The 19,293-nt window shown below is 41.2% G+C and overlaps 2 protein-coding genes across 2 annotated transcripts; one reads left to right on the top strand and one right to left on the bottom strand.

The window, feature by feature from the left end:
* Window positions 1-6,933: 6,933 nt before the first annotated feature.
* On the bottom strand, window positions 6,934-11,214 carry rgra (retinal G protein coupled receptor a; the record flags this gene model as incomplete). Its single annotated transcript, XM_083987601.1, has 7 exons — window positions 10,819-11,214; window positions 10,330-10,486; window positions 9,708-9,829; window positions 9,027-9,180; window positions 8,795-8,912; window positions 7,185-7,298; window positions 6,934-7,077 (listed from the first exon to the last, which is right to left on the bottom strand). Exons 1-7 carry the CDS (start codon window positions 10,895-10,897, stop codon window positions 6,934-6,936), a joined length of 888 nt encoding a protein of 295 aa, XP_083843727.1. The 5' UTR covers window positions 10,898-11,214.
* A 3,009-nt stretch (window positions 11,215-14,223) lies between these two features.
* lrit1a (leucine-rich repeat, immunoglobulin-like and transmembrane domains 1a) lies at window positions 14,224-18,028 on the top strand (the record flags this gene model as incomplete). The annotated part of the gene is made up of 4 exons (XM_083987668.1): window positions 14,224-14,345; window positions 14,862-15,322; window positions 16,390-16,695; window positions 16,962-18,028. 4 exons carry the CDS (start codon window positions 14,224-14,226, stop codon window positions 18,026-18,028), a joined length of 1,956 nt encoding a protein of 651 aa, XP_083843794.1.
* Window positions 18,029-19,293: the final 1,265 nt, after the last annotated feature.

The raw sequence follows: 19,293 nt of genomic DNA, 5'->3' as shown, positions 1-19,293 counted from the left end.
ATTCATAAAATTAGCAATGGGTTGCCTTCTGCAAGAGAGAGAGACAGACAGGTTTGTAAATGCAGATTCCTCGATTATCAGAGCTATCAAAGTTCACATGCTTTGCATTCCAGCTGTAGTTGACACTGGTGGGAGCTGTACTGGAAACATTCCCTTATGTGTAACAATACCACAGTGGTACGAGTCCAGTGTTACATTTTACATTAGTAAATGTAAACTGAATGCCAGCAGTGCAAAGTGAAAGCAGTCATTGTGAACTGGAGTAGGTTTTCTGAGGAGGGAAAGGAAGAAGAGGAGGAAGGAAGAGCAGGGGGAGGAGAAATGTACTCAGAAGAGTGGAGTTTATGTCTACTGTTGGATAAAATCAGCAATTTCATGCTTCCAAATCAGTTGAAAAAAGTCAGGAAGGAGAATGGGAGAAAGGAGGGTGGAAGGAAAAAAAAAGAAAGACAAGGAGGAAATTAGTCTGAAAAGAAAACCAGGCTGTTTGTCAGAGCTCCTGAAAAGTTTACAGTTTGGTACATTTTGGAAAAGTAAATTCATCAGAGAAATGTTCTGATCTAACAGTGACAGGTGCAGATATTGTCAGACAGACATCACAAAGAAAAACTGGCAACATATTGGTATGCGAGCCAGTCTAGTCTCAAAAGTAACCAATCACAACAGAGCTGGCAACACTATCAAATACTTTCATATAAGATTGTGTCTACAGAATCCAGTATTTATCACTATTTTTGTCACTTCCTTATAGAAAACATACATACAACATGTAGGATTTATTTAATTATATCTAGCCTAATATTTATCTATTTTTGTCATGCTCTAGACTTCATTTTGAGTGTCTGGTATTGTTGTCCAGCCCTACTCTGCTCTGATTGGTTCCGTTTTAGAGTAGACTGACTCCCGGTCTTGCAATTTGTTTGTCTGGACTTGCTCTTCTGTGCGATGTCTGTTTGACAACGTCCGACAAAGTTAGTCTGTTACAATTTGTGGTGTGCAGCTCTTTGTCTAACTCTTTCCTTGAGTGCACTTTTTCAATCTACTATCCTGTTAAATACTCTCTGTTTATCATGATGACACTGTCCGCTGCTTTGGTCCAACCTTTAATTAGATTTAGCTAAGAGCACGACTGTGCATAACAGAGCTTCTAGCATGACAGAAGAGTCACAGTATGACTTCACAGTTATATTTTATGAGCGTATCTGATGTTAATGATGTACTCAGACACTGCAGTAAGTAAAAAAGTGCAGCCTTCAGATAAATGTAGTGGGGTACATTACAGTGTTATAACAATATAACTGACTCCAACTTGGTGTTTAGCATGTGTTTACACCAATCACTCTCTGTAAACAGTCAAGCTATAGATACATTTATATAAGTGTCCTGTATTTAAGCTCAACAACCCGGTGCAGATAAAAATAGAGAGCAATACAGAATTAAATATATGTCTATATTTGTTTAGAGGATACTGCATGTACTGCATTGAATATAAATGTTGATTGATAGCATAATCCATGTTGCTGAATGGATTAAAAAAAAATCGTACCCATGTGTGAAGTATACATTCCTTTGATCAAAGTGTAGTCTAGCTGCTCGTCATGCTGACTGGAGAGTTTCATAACGTAATAGTGAACAGAGATGTGTCACCTTCAATTTTAGTAACTCTGCCACCTTGTAGGAAAACAGCATTTCCTTTTCCACATCCTCAAAAAAAAAAACGATTTGTTCATTTTTAATTTTAGGTGAAAAACATCTACGGGAAAGGAAATAATGTTACGCATTCCACTTGAGCTTGGCTGGAATATATTTGATGCCATGAAATGATCTTAACCTCTCGAGTGTAACAGTAGAAATAATCTCAGTGTCATTTTCTGTTCAGCAAAGCTGCTCTATTGTGTATTATATGTATTTGTGTGTGTGTGTGTGTGTAAGTCAGTGTGTGGATAGTGTGAAGTGGTCACAATACTGTCCTCCCTATACTGGTCAAAGTGAGCGGTTTAATGAATTAAAACAGCGATTTCTAAAGAGCAGTGACGCACAGCTCCACTCTAATCCAGATTACACAGGCACACTAATCCTGTAAAAATACTGTTTCTTTTAAACAAATATGTTTTTTTGTCTCATATGCAATATGTTAGGTGTGTATAGTATGTTATTGTTGGTTTAAGATTGAATGTGTTTACAATGTTGCCACATATTCATGTTGTTTTACATGTAAATCACACTGTGTACAAATGGTGTGATTTCCCAGGTTCAATGAATTGATTGGAAGAGCAGCTGTGTTCAGCATTACCACTGATTGTCCTGTGGCTGCACAACAAGAGCGTGTGTGTATATACCGTATATGTGTGTGCGTGTGTGCGAGCGTGCGTGCGTGTGTGGATGCAGTCTTATGGGTTAGGGGTTATATAATCGGCTTCACATCTGACAGTCAAGATAAGTGATGGAGTAAAGGAGAGTGTGGTCGACCCGAGGCAGCAGACTGACATTTCACCTCGTTTTTATGCTCGACCGAGCCTGAGGTCAACCACGAGGTGTTGAAATTACCATCTGATTCTACCAAAGATGGAAACTAAATTATGAACTCCAGGTTGGAGAGACTGTTCACCTCAACGTTCACTGAGCAGCAAAGAGGTCATGTGCACATGAAGGATTTCAGATACAGTATAGCTGGTGATATGTTTTCTTATGGGTTTTATTTTTTGTATCTGCAGGTTGTATAATGAGATTATAATAATAAAACAGGGCAGTGTGAGGCAGAAATGTATTTTTAGCCATGACCAAAAATCTGCAGACTAATGCATAAGCCTAAGAAGATTTCAGATATTTTGTAGTTATTGAGTAGTGACGTGTTATGACGTGTAACATGTAGTTTCCTGTTGTAGCTGTTATTAATCTATCCACTGATCTTTATCTTCATAATTGCTTGCAATTCTACAACTGGCCAACCGTTAGGAAATACGGCGTAACATTTTATTAACAAGTGAACTGTTATCTACTGCACTCCAGAGTCAGGTGATTCTCCTTATCTAGATTGATACATTCACTTGGTTACTGAGGCTGATAGTATCAGGAGCATTCACACAAAAATCACATGATCTGTGTTTTGTTGTTGATTGGATTATTATTATCAGTATTATCCTGTGTTACGACCATGGTCATCAGCCGCTGTACTAGTATTATAGTTTATTCTCCCTAGTTTCTCAGGGAGCTGCTGCTTCTAACTCTCTTTCTGAAAACAGTCTTCCTAACTCTCCCCAACTCTCTCTTTTCTCCGGCACTCGTGCTCATGTTGCTGTGTAATCCTCTCAAAAAGCCCATATGAAAACTTCATTGGTTGACCAGACATAATCCTCAGTGAACTCTAAGTACCTGAATATGTTTGATTGTAAGAGAGGGGAGGGGAAGCCGATAAAAAAAAAAAAAATCGAACTGGTCTCCTGCCAGACATTTGGATTCAAAGTATAACATAATCCAGCATCTGATGTAAATCTGTGGCCAGTGTGGCTTAAATAATGAAATCTGTGAACATAATCTATGACGACAACTCATTATTGAATACTAATAAAATATAAGAAAAGTATATTTTTTTAGCATCACTAAGCATTGCAAGCCTTAAACATTGGTTAATGTGTCAGGTTCAGACATGTTAATTTACTCTGTAGTCCTAGGGGAACAGTGAACCACCATTATATTAAAAGAAAAAAAAAAGGAAGGAGTTCCACCGCACACAAAGGGGTCATATAAACACTGATTATTTATTTAAAAAGTCAAGCAGCAACGCGTTTCACCCGTGTGGGCTTCATCAGGCTTGATTTATTCCTGACACCACCGGCACTGTGTGCATTGTGAGGTTCTAATCTGTGCTGTGCAAGGCAATCTCCTCCCCACCATTATATTAAACTTAAACTATTTTTTTTGATAAAACACGAGGCATTCAGTTTGGCTTTTGCGTCAATAATCCTCTGGTGTTTCAAACCCTGGAGAAATTATAATTTACTTACATATTAAGAGCTCTTACCATTTCACAGAAGCCACAGTACTTGCCTATTTCTTTGAATAAAGAAGAACTAGAGTCTAAATGAATGGGGTTGAATAGGCTTATGACAATAGTACTTTTAATGTAAATTTTGTTTTCATAACTATTTATTGCATAATGTTCTTTAAAACTCTGAAACTCCATTGATCCCTGTTGTCAGCTGATCGTGGTCTAGAGTGGTTTAGGAAGTGGGGTCAGAGTAGCTCTTCCCAGCAGATGACAGCTCCATATGTCCATCAGTGTCTGGGGACTTCGATGTTCACGTCATGGAGGTTGCAGAGGAAGTTTGTATTGATTATAAATAAAATAATCTGTTCAGGGTTCATGCGTGTAAGATTAAATTAATCCTTATTTCAAGTACTTGTCATGATATTTGAAAAGTGTAATCCATAGTTGTTGTTTTTCTATGCTGATGATTGAATTAGCTGCAATAAATAAGGGGTGGGATGACGCAGGGGTTGGGATTGCCCAGTGCACATGTGTCATTATCACATAATTATGCAACAACGCGCTCCACTGACAGCCTGTCTCAACTAATCTGCTTAGAAACACCAAGTGGGAGCTTCTACTGTATGCTGCAACCTCTGGGTGTTATCTTCATTGTGTCTAGTCCTCTTTAAATGAGCTGACACACGGCCAGTATTGGAAGGAGTAGTGAGATATTTAAGTTGTAACAACATTTTACCTGAGAAAAAGTAAATATGAGTATGTACTTATACTATTATACAAATATATACATCACTTAGGCTACTGTAAATGTTGCAGCTCATAAGACTAAACTAAGATATTGCATTTTATTTGAATATATTTTGTATTAATCTGAATCTGGAAAGCAAATACAATGATAACTCAAACTGCCCAGCAAATTTATTGGGCTAAAAAGTAAAGTAGACTTCTGAAATGTCATAGAGAGGAAAATAGAATTACGCTTTTACATTGTGGGTACTTTGTATTATGATTATAATTATGTAAGATGAGAGTTGCATGGTGATGTAAGACAGAGGAGTCGGAAGCACAAAGAGTTTAGACAGTGTTAATCTTTTATTGATTAACCATGAATCGATGGATCTTTGCAAGTTGCCATTATATGCTAATCACTTGCAGAGAAACGGAACACAGGAAAAATCTTATTATATTTTCAACCCAATACAATAAAATATGAATACAAATTAACAGGATTTCACAGGGGCCGTTAAGTAGCTATACAAAATGTATATATAACCAAATTGTACAGCAAGGGAATCATTTAGGCTCATCTAGGCTCTTAATATCTGGAGTCCTCAGATGTTTCCTCCAACTAATCTTTAAGATGTCAAAGAACCTCACATTTACAACTACTTGACCATTTACATGGGGGGTTAGGGTGTGAATAGGCCTGTTTGTGCTGTAGAGGATTTACATTATGACGTCATAAATCACATGGATACAAAATGGTGCAGAAATGGAATCTGTGTTAATATCCCAAGTGTTTAAAAAATGTCCACCCTTTTTTTTTTGGATCAGCGGCTCTTGTAACAATGTTACTCCATTTAGAAGTATGCCCCGCTCTGACCCAAAGTCTGATCATGTGTTGTACATTAATTACATTCCTCATTATCCTGTGCTACAGTACTAAATCATGTGCTACATTAAAACCACAACAGTGGATGATTTGGTTTTTGAAACCTACTATAAGAATATTGATTATATGATAACCAGTATGCTGCTGTGAGTTGTTTAACACTGTGGTTAGACAACCCATGTCAAAGAAATAGCAAAAGCAATGCCCTATTTCTAAGATGAGATTTGTGAGGAGAAAAGTCATGCATGCGTAAACATAATAATTTTATAAATTAAGGACATTCACATGTTTGATAAATAAGTAATAAACTAAATTGCAGCTAAGTTTAAAATTTACAGCCTAGTCCTTCTCATTGATTTGATTATATAAAAAATCCATTAAGTAAATACCAGTGATTAGGTCTGCCATATCTCGTTTGGATACTATTTAAATGTCACACAGGCTTCTGTCTTTATTTCATATGTAAATCTAGTGGAGAGAATGCAAGTCCAGTTAATCTACAACCAGCGACTAATCTCTAACTTGTTGTGGGGGCTGTGTATTGAAGAATGGTCCTCTTGTTTAGTGGATTAGTGCCGTTCTACTCAGGCTATCCCTGACGACTTTATAGAGCCTGACGAGACATCAATGGCATGCACACATTTTCACATTTCACTGACAGGCGTGATAAACACTGTCCCCAGGCTCGGGTCAAAAACGTCATAAACCTCTGACGTTCGCCCTCGGTTGTGTTTTATTTTTATTTTTAGCTAAATCAATTTCTTTAAGGCCTTCACACCTCAAGAGGATACAGACAGGAAACAAACATGTTTGAATGGCTGTGTGCCAAGGGGACTTTTGCACTTAAGGATTATTGACAGGGCTCAGATGACAGTCTCTTGGCAACAGAGGTGTTGGCTAGTGAACTAGTTGTTTACATCATGCTTCAGCCAGAAGGAAAGTCGTGCTACATTGATGTTTGGGTTGAGGAGCTACTGTTCTTTTAAAGATGTTGATATTTGCTATGAGGTATATACTTTAGCTTGCAGCTCCACACTACTTTCTTTGTAGGATTATTTGAGTTTTCATTTAAGATTAAAATAATATCCTACTCAATAAAATAAAATTATCATAAGTTTGACTCTGACCTGAGAAATCATGAGTTTGTTAAGGTCTGTTACATCCTTTACAAAAACAGCAGCAGAAACAATGAAGCGCACATTCAGGACAGATGTGCGCAAGGGACAATGGCTCAAGACACAAACACATGCACATGCACTCACAAACAGAAACATTTAGGTACCTGTGAGAAACCACTAGGACAGTAGGTGTGTGTAATTATTACATGTTCAGTTTATTTGGACTTGTTCTCAATTTGGGGCACATCAATCTTTTCCCCGGTGAGGAGCTGCCAGATGCCTCCTCTGTAGTTCTCATTTCCCAAAGCGTACAGGAATACATTAAAGGTTGGGGAAGTCTTAGCCAGGATTGGAGCCATCTGCAGAGACAGGTGCAACCACAACCAAGTTGTTATCAAGCAAAATCAGGATTAATATGTTTGAATTATAGTGGGATTGTAATGTATTTGCGCTCTGTTGTCCTTACCATCCTGAGCTTAGGGGAGACCAGGTTGGCGTTCTCCACGGCAGCATAGAAAGCCAGGATACCATAGGGGCCCCAGCAGAACAGCATGGTCTTAAGAGGGGTGTTGGGGTTGAACTACAGAGGGTAAAGTATGGAGAGAGGCAGAGCAGGAGGGATAAATGTGGAAAAGAATGGAAAGTAGAAGAGAGAGCGAGAGAGAGAAAGAGTGAGAGAAAGGGGTGGGGAGGGGGGACAAAAAGGAATGATTAGTCACCGATCAACCATAAAGAGTGAAGGAGACAAAAATGCCTTGTGGTTTCTACTTGGTGGTGGTGGTGGGGGGGAGTCACACGCCTGGGATAATGTCTGGGAGAAAAATAGTGTCTGTGTTAAGAGCGTTCAGTCTCTGCTAGGAACCAGAAAGAGCTCAAGTATAAAGATGCTGGTGTAATTTATGCACATACAAAGCAAAAATGTAACACTTAACGTAAGCTTTATGGTTGGAAAAGAAAGACTTATTCCACATTGTCTGACAATGTCATATATATATATGTATATATATATAAATATTCTGTTTTAGCCTCTGCAACTCTTTGCTGAGGCTGCTACATTTGATGTTTACATTACATGAAATATTCAGTATACGTAAATACACCATGTTTTTATGGTTGCACCTTCAATCTAATGGAAATATTCTGGACATGGTGACCTTTTTTACACATTCACCCCGGTATGTTAGAAATCCTAAGGGTTTAAACAGAATTTGGCAAATGTGGGCTTGAGCTGACTCGGCCATTAATGGGGGTCCTGAGACGTCAATTTCGAGGTTTATTAGTAGGCTTACTGAACATCAGACACTGGACAGTGGCCATGTTTAACTGCACACACGTAATGTTCATGATAAATTGGGCAGCGTGTGACTATAAGACGTTTGATCATTACATAATTTCATTGTCGTGGTGAAGAGCTTTTGGCATCTCTACTCTGCAGCCGTTGTGTTCAAAAGAAAATGCCTCCAGCCAACACAGATGACTGTGAGTAATGAGGTTATGCAATATAAAGTGAGGCAACCTGATTCAGCCCCTGAGGAACTCCGCTATTGAACTCACCACTCACAGATACATTGTTCTTTTCACTGCACAACAGCTACTGTCCACATTCCCAACAAATGAAGCACCCGGTCTTTCCCGTGAGGCAATGACCTATATATGTCACGGTCTGCACTCCCCCCCCCATTCACTCTGTTTTGTTACAATGAATGAGCGCCATGTGACGATGTGTGCTTTTGCTAGGAAGGATGAAATTATTCCTCTGACTCCATCCAATGGGTGACATCAAAATGAGTACAATTTTTCTGTGAGGTTATCTTTAAGATTTTGTATTGTTGGCTGGACTTTAGTTATAACTGGTGGTTTCTTAGATTCTTCTGCGTCATGCATGTAATCAAAATTGGGTTTGGAGTGACTGAGGCAAAGCTAAGCCGATCTGCCTCTCTGTTGATATGAAAACAGAAAATTGCTGTTCCAAATTGCATCTTAGATCTCGGACTGTATATCTTTATAATTTCACATACAGAGAAAACTGAATTCCTTCTCAAGACACATGCTTTCAATCAATGTCACTTGACTTACCCTGGGGTTGCCAGTCTTCTTGAATTTCTGTGCAATGGACTGGTATGAGGACATCACAACAAACACCTGAACGGCCATGTTGAAGATGGACATGGGGATCAAGTAGGACACATAGTTTCTGTGGAGAGAGAAATGCTATTTAAAAAATCAGCACAAGCTGCATCTACTTCAAAATAAAAAACACTAAGAAATATATTTATCTTGACGACACAGTGAAAATATTATACAACACCTGTCTCCCTTGCTGTAGTCCAGAGTGCAGCAGGTCCTGAGTGGTTCGTAGTCGTACTCTCCCCAGCCAATGAGGGGCATAGCGGACCAGAAGGCAGTGAAGAGCCACACGAATACAGCCAGGGTGATGGCGCTGCTCCACTGAAGCTTTGTTCCTGACAAGAACAGGGTTCAAACACTATTATCAGGACAGAGTTAAACCCCTACTACAAAACATAAATACATGCTTGACTACTTTTTTCTCTCAATTATGTGAAGGCAGCTCTCTTTAGTCATTGCTAATGTTTAATTGCCTAAGTAAAGTAATTTGTTTTAAAACATTTATACTAGATCAACTGTGAATGATCTGTGAATTGCAGGTTAGGTGTTAAAACACGTTTGCCTTCCTTGTATCCTGCTACGTCAGGATGTCTACAAATAGCAGTGAGGGTGAGAAATAATCTCAGTGGTGTAGAGGTGGTGGTCACACTCAAGTCTACTAAGTCACATTTTTATTTGGGTATTTGTTCCAAAATGTCCTGGTTAGTTATGGTAATTACAAAAGTCTGTGGCAAATTTAAAGACAAAAGCAAGAGGTCTTAAGATCAGGTAGAGAGAACAAAGAACAAAAAAAAACTGTTCAGTGTGTGTGTGGAATTTGGTTTTGTCGTCTGATCATAGACCGATGCAGGTGTTAACTTACTAGTGCAGTACTGATGGTATCTGTCCCAGGCGATGGCAGCGATGAAGTGGATGCTGGCCAAAGCGGTCATGAAACCCTGGAAACCGTGAGTCTGGCATCCGTCAGAGCCATAAGGCCAGTACCTGGAGACAGGGGGGATGCGTTTGTACAGATGAGCTCATTAAGAATTTGTAAACATAGTGCCTTCAGGATGAGCTGTCTGTATCAGGGTGATGATGGTAGAAAACCTTCACACTACTATCAGTTTACATATTCCAGTCCAGTGACATATACAGTGTAGATGTTCTTAAAATAATAACAATAACAGTATATACAATCCCTAGGACTAATGGACCCTGAGATCAGCATCTCTCATCTCCTGATTACAGCTTGAAAATCCTCTGCTTCTGCACATCATGACACGGGGCCTCAGCAGTGTATTGACCGCCTCCCCCACCCACCAACCCACCCACCCAGCATCCATCACTCTGTCTGTATCCCTTATACAACCCCATGTAGATAATTCACCTCCAGGACAGGTAGCCAGAACTGTCGGCGGCGTTATTTGCCCATAACATGTAAATGGTCACATATGATCTGACCGTGATATTGATTACGAAAGAGCTGTTACATCATCACTCACCTCAGGAAGCTGGAGAAAGCGGCGATGGTGGCGTTCATGGAGATGCCCATGTCAGCCAGCGCTAAGCTGAAGACTAGGAAATTGCTGGGGGTCCTGAGCTCCCTCACTTTGAGGAAAGCAACGACTGTCACCGCGTTGAGAAAGAAGCCCAGCAGACCTTTTGGCGGAACAGAAACAAACAGTACAAAATCATGAATGAAAGCCTATATATGCGGCGATGAATGGAGGTCAGCGTTCGCGCCGTGACATTTTTCACGATGAGAGTAAACATCGCAGCCATTTCTTTGTTTCCAGACTACCAGAGGACCATCAGTAGTAGTAGTAGTAGTAGTAGTAGTTTCATTAGATCGTCTCCCCGACCTCAACGACATGATGCCGTCAGTGACCGCGGGCAGCGTCAGGTCCGGGTTACAGGTTAATGACACACGCAGCGAGCGCAGCCCTCGTAGCATTTGGCTGAAGTCCAGCACAAAAACGAGAAACACTCACCCTCCACGAGCAGACAAGATCCAAGGGAGAACACATCAAACTCGGAGAAGCCATCCGGTAAAGGGTAAGACGAGACCATCCTGAAGCCGATCTGAGTCAACAAAAGTGCAGCTGTCACAGACTTTTCACTCCTCCGTCCGCTCGTTTTACGATGTGCCTCGGTGTGACTGGAGAGGAGAGCCCGCTTTTAAAGGCGCATTTCACGTGAAAAGCATGCACTTTATTATGTAAAGCCCCCCCTCTCTCTCTTTGTCGCCCCAATCCGTACAGGAATGTCTTAATGAACATAACCACACAAACCGCAACCCTTAATGCGTATTTGCCCGCACCGCAACAGTAAAGCCGTCAATTAGTTACACAACAAGCCTTTGTGTCTGTGTCCCGGTGAGGATGCGGGTGCTGCTGATGTCAAACGAACGCACGACGCTGTTTGATGCAGCCCATATGGGTCCGTGTCGCTTTAAGGAGACACAACAGGTGTCCGCATCCTGCCAACCAGAAACACACTCGCATCAAATGAGGAGACAAAAGCCCTCAAATATTTGCACCATGACGATAATCATCAGTGTGTAACTGGACACCTCCAGTGATGACAGTGTTGAAATAAAGGCTCCTTGTAAATAACTGTCAGACATCTCTCTTATCTGCTGGCAAGAGACAACTTTACATAGATTTATTGTTTCCACATTTCAAGCCTTATGCATGGCCATGCTCTGCAGCTTAATCAGAGTTAATGTTGAAAAATTATAATCAGATGTAGATTTTAATCAATTCAATTTTCTATACCGTCTATGATTTCAATTCATTACACTGACTCTACCCACACACTTATCAATGACAGAAAATGACTATTGTGAAAACGCTACACAGGATCCATGTGACTGTTGTTGTTCTGGATCTTTATTAAGCCTTTGACCCATATGGCAGGACACTGTTTTGACTAGTGAACGTAAAACTGGACATGTCAGCATTTTGTTTGTGGACTTTTGTTTTTTTGTTGTTTTTTTTCCAGCCATTAATAAAACGTCTGAAAGACACACTGGCCCCAAGAGATTAAACTAACTCTACATCTGCCGGAAATGATAGTCGGATGGAACAAAATTGCACTTTCTGTAGCTGCAGACACAACAGAGGATTGATTTGGTCTGCGGCTTTGTTGTTGTTTTTTTTACTCTTTTTATTGTATATATTGGCTATATGAGTACAATTAAAACTAAAGAATGAGTAAAAGTGTGTGAATGAAATTAAACCCCGCCATCATGCAGCCTTCAATGGATTTGTCATGTTTCAGTTGCAACATCACTTGGAGCTTTTCATGCCATAGGGCTGGAGGGGGGAACAAGCATGACATTGTGTGGCCGAGGTCTGTCCCAGTCCTGGGATTATAAAATCAGGAACCATGTTAAATATAGGTGAACATGTATAAAGTGCTAAATTATATGCAAATGCAAATGGTCCAAGATGTATTTAATTTTTATTTATATTCTGGACACTTTACACCTCCACATCCCCATCTTATGACAAAATTACTAATTTTGTATCTTATAATATATTAGCCATAAAATGAAAAATAAACTATGTGTTAGATCTGAATGTTGAGACTCTGGGACAACAGATTGAATTACTTTAATTTCTCCTACTGACGTTGAAGAAAAACATTTAAATCTCTGTTTCCTCAGCTGACCCCAACATGAATTTAAGTGTGCAGCTGTCACATTTTGTCTGATAACTTTTTCTGCTGAAAGCTGAAATGTATTTATCCGAACATTACTGTGCTACATCTGTTGTCAGGAGAATTTTCACATACTAAGAATGACATAGTACTTTTAAATAAAGCCTGGTCCTTCAGTTTCTACAATATAAAGGGGCAGCCTTATTGGCCTCGGTAAATAAGATTAAGGACTTGCAATGCAATATGGAATGTATACGTTTTTTAACACGAGGGAACATGATTGCTCAACACCTTTAGAGCCTCTTTAGTCAACTGCACGGTTCTAAAACCACACATACTACAAGACCTGTGACCCAGAGGGATTTTGATACAAAAGGTCAATGTGAGCAATGCAAGGTATAAATATGGACTATGGGTCAAGACTAATATATGAATGAGGCACACAGCTCACATGGACCTAAGGGAGAGCACAGCACACTGAAGATTTCTAAATGAAGAAATGAATCTGCTATTATTAATCTAAAATCTCTATTGAACTTTTTATTGCAGACTTAAACCTCTGACCTGGCTCTGTGGTTTAATGTGGGTCAGATGTAAAAAAGTTGGCTCCGGCTGCCAAGTTGTTCAAACACATTAAAGGCCTGAGTTTCGACATCTCTTTAGACCACACACTTTTGGGTGGCAGCCAAATGCTGGACTTCCAGGGTGATGAAATACGAGGGGGAACACAAGGGATAGGTGCCAAATAACACATGTGGTATTTACCTACAACGGAAAACAAAAGCTTTACAACGTGAACTATTTTTAAATCAGTAGTGTGGGACCATGTCCAAATAGGTTACTGAGATAAAATCCAAAGGCCACTGAAGGTCTCTTTGAATTGAGCTGATTTAACATATGTGTTGAAAGTGTTGTTTTTTTTCTTTTATTCTAACAGCTTCTGTTGGATTAGAAAATACCACTTTACTGTCAGTACATATTAAATATTTGTAATAAATATATGTAATGAGTGGGAAAAGGGGGTAATCTGAATTTTAAAAACCGTTTAGGTTTGATTTAGCATGATCAGCTTTTTATTTTGTGTGGGGCTTCATTTACTGCTTTCTGGTTCAAGCAGCAGGGTAGGTGTATTTCATGGGTGGAATAGTATATAAAATATCAGTTTCAAATCAAATATCATATCTGCTGTCAAACAGAAGAAATATGAGTTGCTTTGTGACACTAATATTAAAAGGATGGCAGAGTCAGAGAATATTAAGTGAACATCTGTTGAATGCACATCCCAAGGTAGGAGCCACAGGCTGTGATAGGGGCCACCGTGTGGTAAAACGTAGTGCTGCTCATTTTCAGATTAACAGTCATGGCAGGGCTCAAATGAACAAACTACATTTGAGGGAAAGGGGGGGAAAAATCCAAACATCACAGTGGATTATGACCATTTCGGAAGTGTTTTTCTGTTATAATAAATAGGGACGTCTCTGCGCAGCCTATCGGATTCCGGGATGCAATACGCATCCAAATGAAAAGAACGCCAGTCCTTTCGCTAATCCTTGTATATCCTTTTTATCTCGGGACTCATAGCAGTCTGATCACTATGGGACAGCGAAGCGGTGGGACAAAGCCATGCGGATGATATTCCTGTAAATGAGAAAGAAAAGCAAGTCTCTTTGACTAAAGTGGGCGCAAACTGGGCGCATGTAGGCAAAGCTGCATATGCGTAAAAGTGGGCCAAAATGTTCCTCGTTCTGCTCCTGGGGCTCTACGTGGCCGCAGGTGAACTTGTCTCCCCAGTGAGCTCCTGTCCGTCGCAGTGCAGCTGTTTTTTCCACAACCTGAGTGATGGATCGAAGGCCAGGTAAGGAGGATGACCACATGTATAAAAAAATATTTTACATCCAAAACGCACTATGGTGTGGCCAGGTTTGTGCGCACAGACGCATCTTTTTTAGACAGGACAGCTCTTGTCCTCACAGATGTTTGCACAGAGGTGAACACGTGTACAAAAGATAATTCAGGGAGTGCATGTTGGTCCAATTTTATTTAATGCAGGATTATCTCTCAAAGGCACTTTCAGCCTCCCCATCTATGCGTTTTATGTGTTTGGATGGATTGGGGAATGAATTATTAGCAGCAGGCTTTTTGCTGCCCGTGAATTCACCATATATATATATTTTTTTTGTGTGTGTGTGTGTCATACAGTCCCAATCGTGTTTTAATTGAAGCCTTTAGTTGCAGTTTCGTTAGTTTAATTTATATTAATTTGCTGTGCTAAATGTAGTTTGCAAAAAAAAGAAGAAAAAAGGGCTTATTTGCATAGTTTGTGAAGGTTGATTTGGAAGTGCACACAAATTCACTTGTGTCTTTCTTGTAGGAGCGTCATTTGCAACGATCCCGAAATATCTCTTGTGCCTGTGGGGTTCCCTGTTGACACGTCCAAGCTGCGGATCGAGAAGACGGCCATCCAGCGGATACCAAGCGACGCCTTCAACTACCTCTCCAGTCTGGAATTCCTGTGGATGTCTTTCAACACACTGTCCGCCTTGAACCCGGACAGTTTCAGGGGATTGTTCAACCTGGAAGAGCTTCGTCTGGACGGCAATGCCCTCACCGCCTTTCCCTGGGAATCTATCATGGACATGCCCAGCCTCAGACTTCTCGATTTGCACAACAACCAGCTCACCTCGCTGCCCGCGGAGGCCACGATTTACATCAAGAACCTCACCTACCTGGATCTGTCCAGCAACAACCTGCTGACCCTGCCCGTAGAAGTGCTGTCCACCTGGCTAGTGGTCAAACCAGCACAAGGGCCAGAGAGCTCCAAAATGATTCTTGGTAAGGGAGAATGCACACCCTGACATCCAGCCATCATTCACCCAAACTTGCAGGTTGTGGTTCCGTAATTAATTGACAATAGGCTACCTTAACAGAGTGGGCAAAATATTCGGGACTGGGGCTGAGCTTAAGCAACACATCGTTTGATGCATAGTAATGATGGAAACTGTCACATTACAACCTTTTTTGTTCTGGGCAGTGTAACACCAAGGCAATGCATTTATAGACAGTATAAACACTTAATAGATGGTTGTAATACACAATAATGGAGTTGTGAGCACTTTTACAGTTTATTAATGTATCTGTGTTTGTCAACAAGTATAACTTAACCTGTTGACACCTATACGTAGAGCCTGGTATATAAAGAAGATCAATGACAATACAGTACAACGCAGTTGTATTAACATAAAACATGTATTTAAAGGAGCAGTTATAATTATTGACAAAACAGTCATTGTATTTAAAGGAGCAGTTATAATTGTTGACAAAACAGTCATTGTATCTAAAGGAGCAGTTATAATTGTTGACAAAACAGTCATTGTTTTGTACCTCATCTCTTTCTTCTCTCTATTATTGCATAAACCATTAAATGTATTGATTTTGTACTAAATTGTATGTCACAATTTGAAGTAGTTAAATTAAATGTGGAAGAAGTCTGAGTATGTGACTAAGTGGTAGAAGTTATTAGTAGTAAAAATACAAACTTCATTTAACACTTTGTCATCTTGTGTGTTTAACCCATCCTCAAACCTAAAATAATGGACAGCTGCAGGTTCAGTTTGAAAGGCTGGGGTGTTGGTTATGTTCAAAGGTGGGGAAAGTCTGATCTTGATCACCAGACCTCCACCACCACCATCATCATCATCATCCTCATCATCCTCATCATCATCATCACCATCATTGCCGTAGTCATGGTCATAATGTAGTTTATGAATTAAATGTTAATCTTCTTACAGGATTAACATCCTAACATCCACACCAGCCATCTGCAGGCTGTTCTATCACTTTGTACGCAGCTGGACGCTCATCTTCCTCCTGTAGCCTCACTTATATATCCTCACCCTCAGGTCTCCATGACAACCCCTGGGTGTGTGACTGCCGGCTCTTCGACCTGGTCCAGTTCCAGAAGTCTCCGACTCTTTCGGTGGCGTTCATCGACACAAGGCTGCGGTGTTCAGCTCCTGAGAGCGTGTCAGGCGTTTTGTTCAGCGATGCAGAGCTGCGGCGTTGTCAGCTCCCACGTATCCACACCGCTGTGGCACGGGTCCGGAGCGCTGTTGGAAACAATGTGCTGCTCCGTTGCGGGACCATCGGCGTCCCCATCCCAGACCTGTCATGGCGGAGGGCGGACGGACGAGTCCTCAATGGAACAGGTGAGTCAGCAGCTTTGGGGATGTCAGGGTTTGTTTTTGTGGCTGAGATAAGATGCTTTTGTCTGCACTGTAGTGATGTTAATTAAACAGAAAGCTACCAGTTGTAAGTCTGAGTGACAGCTGTGGCCACAACAGTGAGTTATGTAACACTGGTCACTGCTTGGCATCTCTTTTCACATTTAAAGATTTTTTTATTTTCATTTTCACATGTTTTCCTTTTGTCATCATTGTGTAACAACCATACTCTGTCCTCTCTGCTGCCACAGTCCAGCAAGAAACCTCAAAGGAGGGAATCACCTGGTCCATCCTCAGTGTCCCAGCTGTGTCCTATCGTGATTCAGGGAAATACATCTGCAAGGCCACTAACTACGCAGGGAACGCAGAGGCCGTCATTTCTCTCGTCATCTCTAACTCACCCAAACCAGAGGGGAACCAAACCAGCAATGAAAAGAAACCCAAAGCCAAGAAGCCCAACCAGATGGGAAAAGCTGCCTACCAGGAGAAACTGGTGGCCAGATATGTCGCTCCAACCACCACCCCTACTTCCCTGCCCGCTATGGATCCTGGCCTTCCACCTGGGCTCGGTCCTGATCCTGGACTAGCCAGTTACAGTCTGGCTGACCGAGCCACGCCGGGGCCTGCAACCTCCTCCAACCCAGATGCACTGCTGGATCTGGAGAAGACGAACCTAAGCAACTTGGCAGCAAACACCTCGTCGCTGCAGCAGGACCCGGACAGGGTTGTCCGCTCAGTAAAGGTGGTGGGGGACACAGACAATACAATTTATTTAAACTGGAGAGCCCCTAAAGCCAAGAACACAACAGCATTTAGTGTGCTGTATGCCGTGTTCGGGGAGAGGGACATGAGAAAGATCAATGTTGGGGCAGGACAGAACCGTGTAACCATCAACGGGCTCGTGCCCAGGACCAAGTACATTGCCTGTGTGTGTGTGAGGGGGCTGATCCCCAAGAAGGAACAATGTGTCATTTTTTCCACTGATGAAGCAGCCAGTGCTACTGGCACCCAGAGGCTGATTAATGTGATTGTGATCACAGTGGCCTGTATCATCGCAGTCCCACTCACTGTCATCGTGTGCTGTGGGGCATTGAAGAGACGCATTCAGAAGTACTGGGGAAAGAAATCCAAGGACATTCAAGATTCATATGTGACCTTTGAAACGCTGTCGCCCGGCACAAAGGCCAAAGGGCTCGAGGGCGAGTATTTAAACAGACTGAACCCAGAAGAGTCCAACAGGCTGCTGTCGGCCCGCTCAAGCCTGGACTCCGAAGCCACCGCTAAGATAGAGGGACAGCCTAACGAGTACTTCTGCTGACGTCATGCTCCAGCTCCGGCTCCTGCTCCACGCCATCTTCCTCGCACTCACCCACACCCACGGCCCAGTCCGAACCCTAACGCCCATCCACATCCCCATCCTCATCACCACCCCCAGCCCCAGCCCCATCACCATCCACATCCGTATCCCCATCACTACCCACACTCTCACCCTCATCAGCATCCCGACGTAAGTCCCCCTCCCACTCGCTCTCATACACCCACACCATGGGAGTCCCCCCCACCTGTTCCCCCTCGCTGGATCACACCACCTACTCCACCGCCACAGAGAGCCAACTTTTATCAAAGAACTTTTGCACGCTGCACTATCATGGAAATATCAGTTTAGAGAATATTCACATTTGAATTCACTTGTTTTTTTTCTCCACATATTTCTAGAAGATAGAGTGAAACTCACTTGGACTGTCACACAATTGTATCCACATGGTAATAATAAGACAACATTCAAACACACTCATGCTTTCATGTCTAAAAGAATGTTTTTATCACTAAGCCTGTAAGAGAAAAGATGTCTAAAGCTGAAACGATCATTGTAATTTATATTTCATTTCACTTGCATGGCTCAGCAAAGAAACCTCTGCAACCTATTCTGATTTTAAGGTAACTCATCAGCAGATACTCCATTGTTTATATCATATATGTATGTGTATGATTTGTAAATATGTTACTGGCTGATGTACACTTACATATACAGTTAAGTCTGTGCCTCTGTATATATCTGTCATACGTTCTCGGAGAAGATATACACATAGGCATGGTTCTAAACTCTGATGAATGGAGGAAAAGCTGGAGCTGGAGAGAAGTACGAAAGGACTGAACTATGACACAATGTAAATAGCGTGGAAATTATGCAAAAAATTATAAAATATTAAACAATTTCTACTCCCAGCAATGAGACACTTCCTGAAATAACTCTATGTACCTGTTTTGTGCCACCTAGAGGCATCATTATCCCATTAAATGTAGAACTATTCATTCCAATGATATTATTTGAATATATAGTTGAATAAACTTTTATACATACACATCCAGTTAGAAATGCTGTGTGTTTCTATATCTCTGTTCTCACCTCATTTTATTGATCACTTTTCAACCTGGGTCTCCTTGAAGAAGGTGTTTATACTTCATTCATCTGTGGACTGCTTAGAGCTGATCTGTTGGGGATCTGCCAACTCTATATTACTCTCTGCCTCATAGGATTTAATTTCAGTCTTCACAAAGTGCTTGTAATATTTCAATGACAGT

Source organism: Trachurus trachurus, assembly GCF_905171665.1.
Source record: "Trachurus trachurus genome assembly, chromosome: 15".
Classification (NCBI taxonomy): Eukaryota; Metazoa; Chordata; class Actinopteri; order Carangiformes; family Carangidae; genus Trachurus; species Trachurus trachurus.
This window is presented reverse-complemented; position numbering and strand designations above follow the sequence as displayed.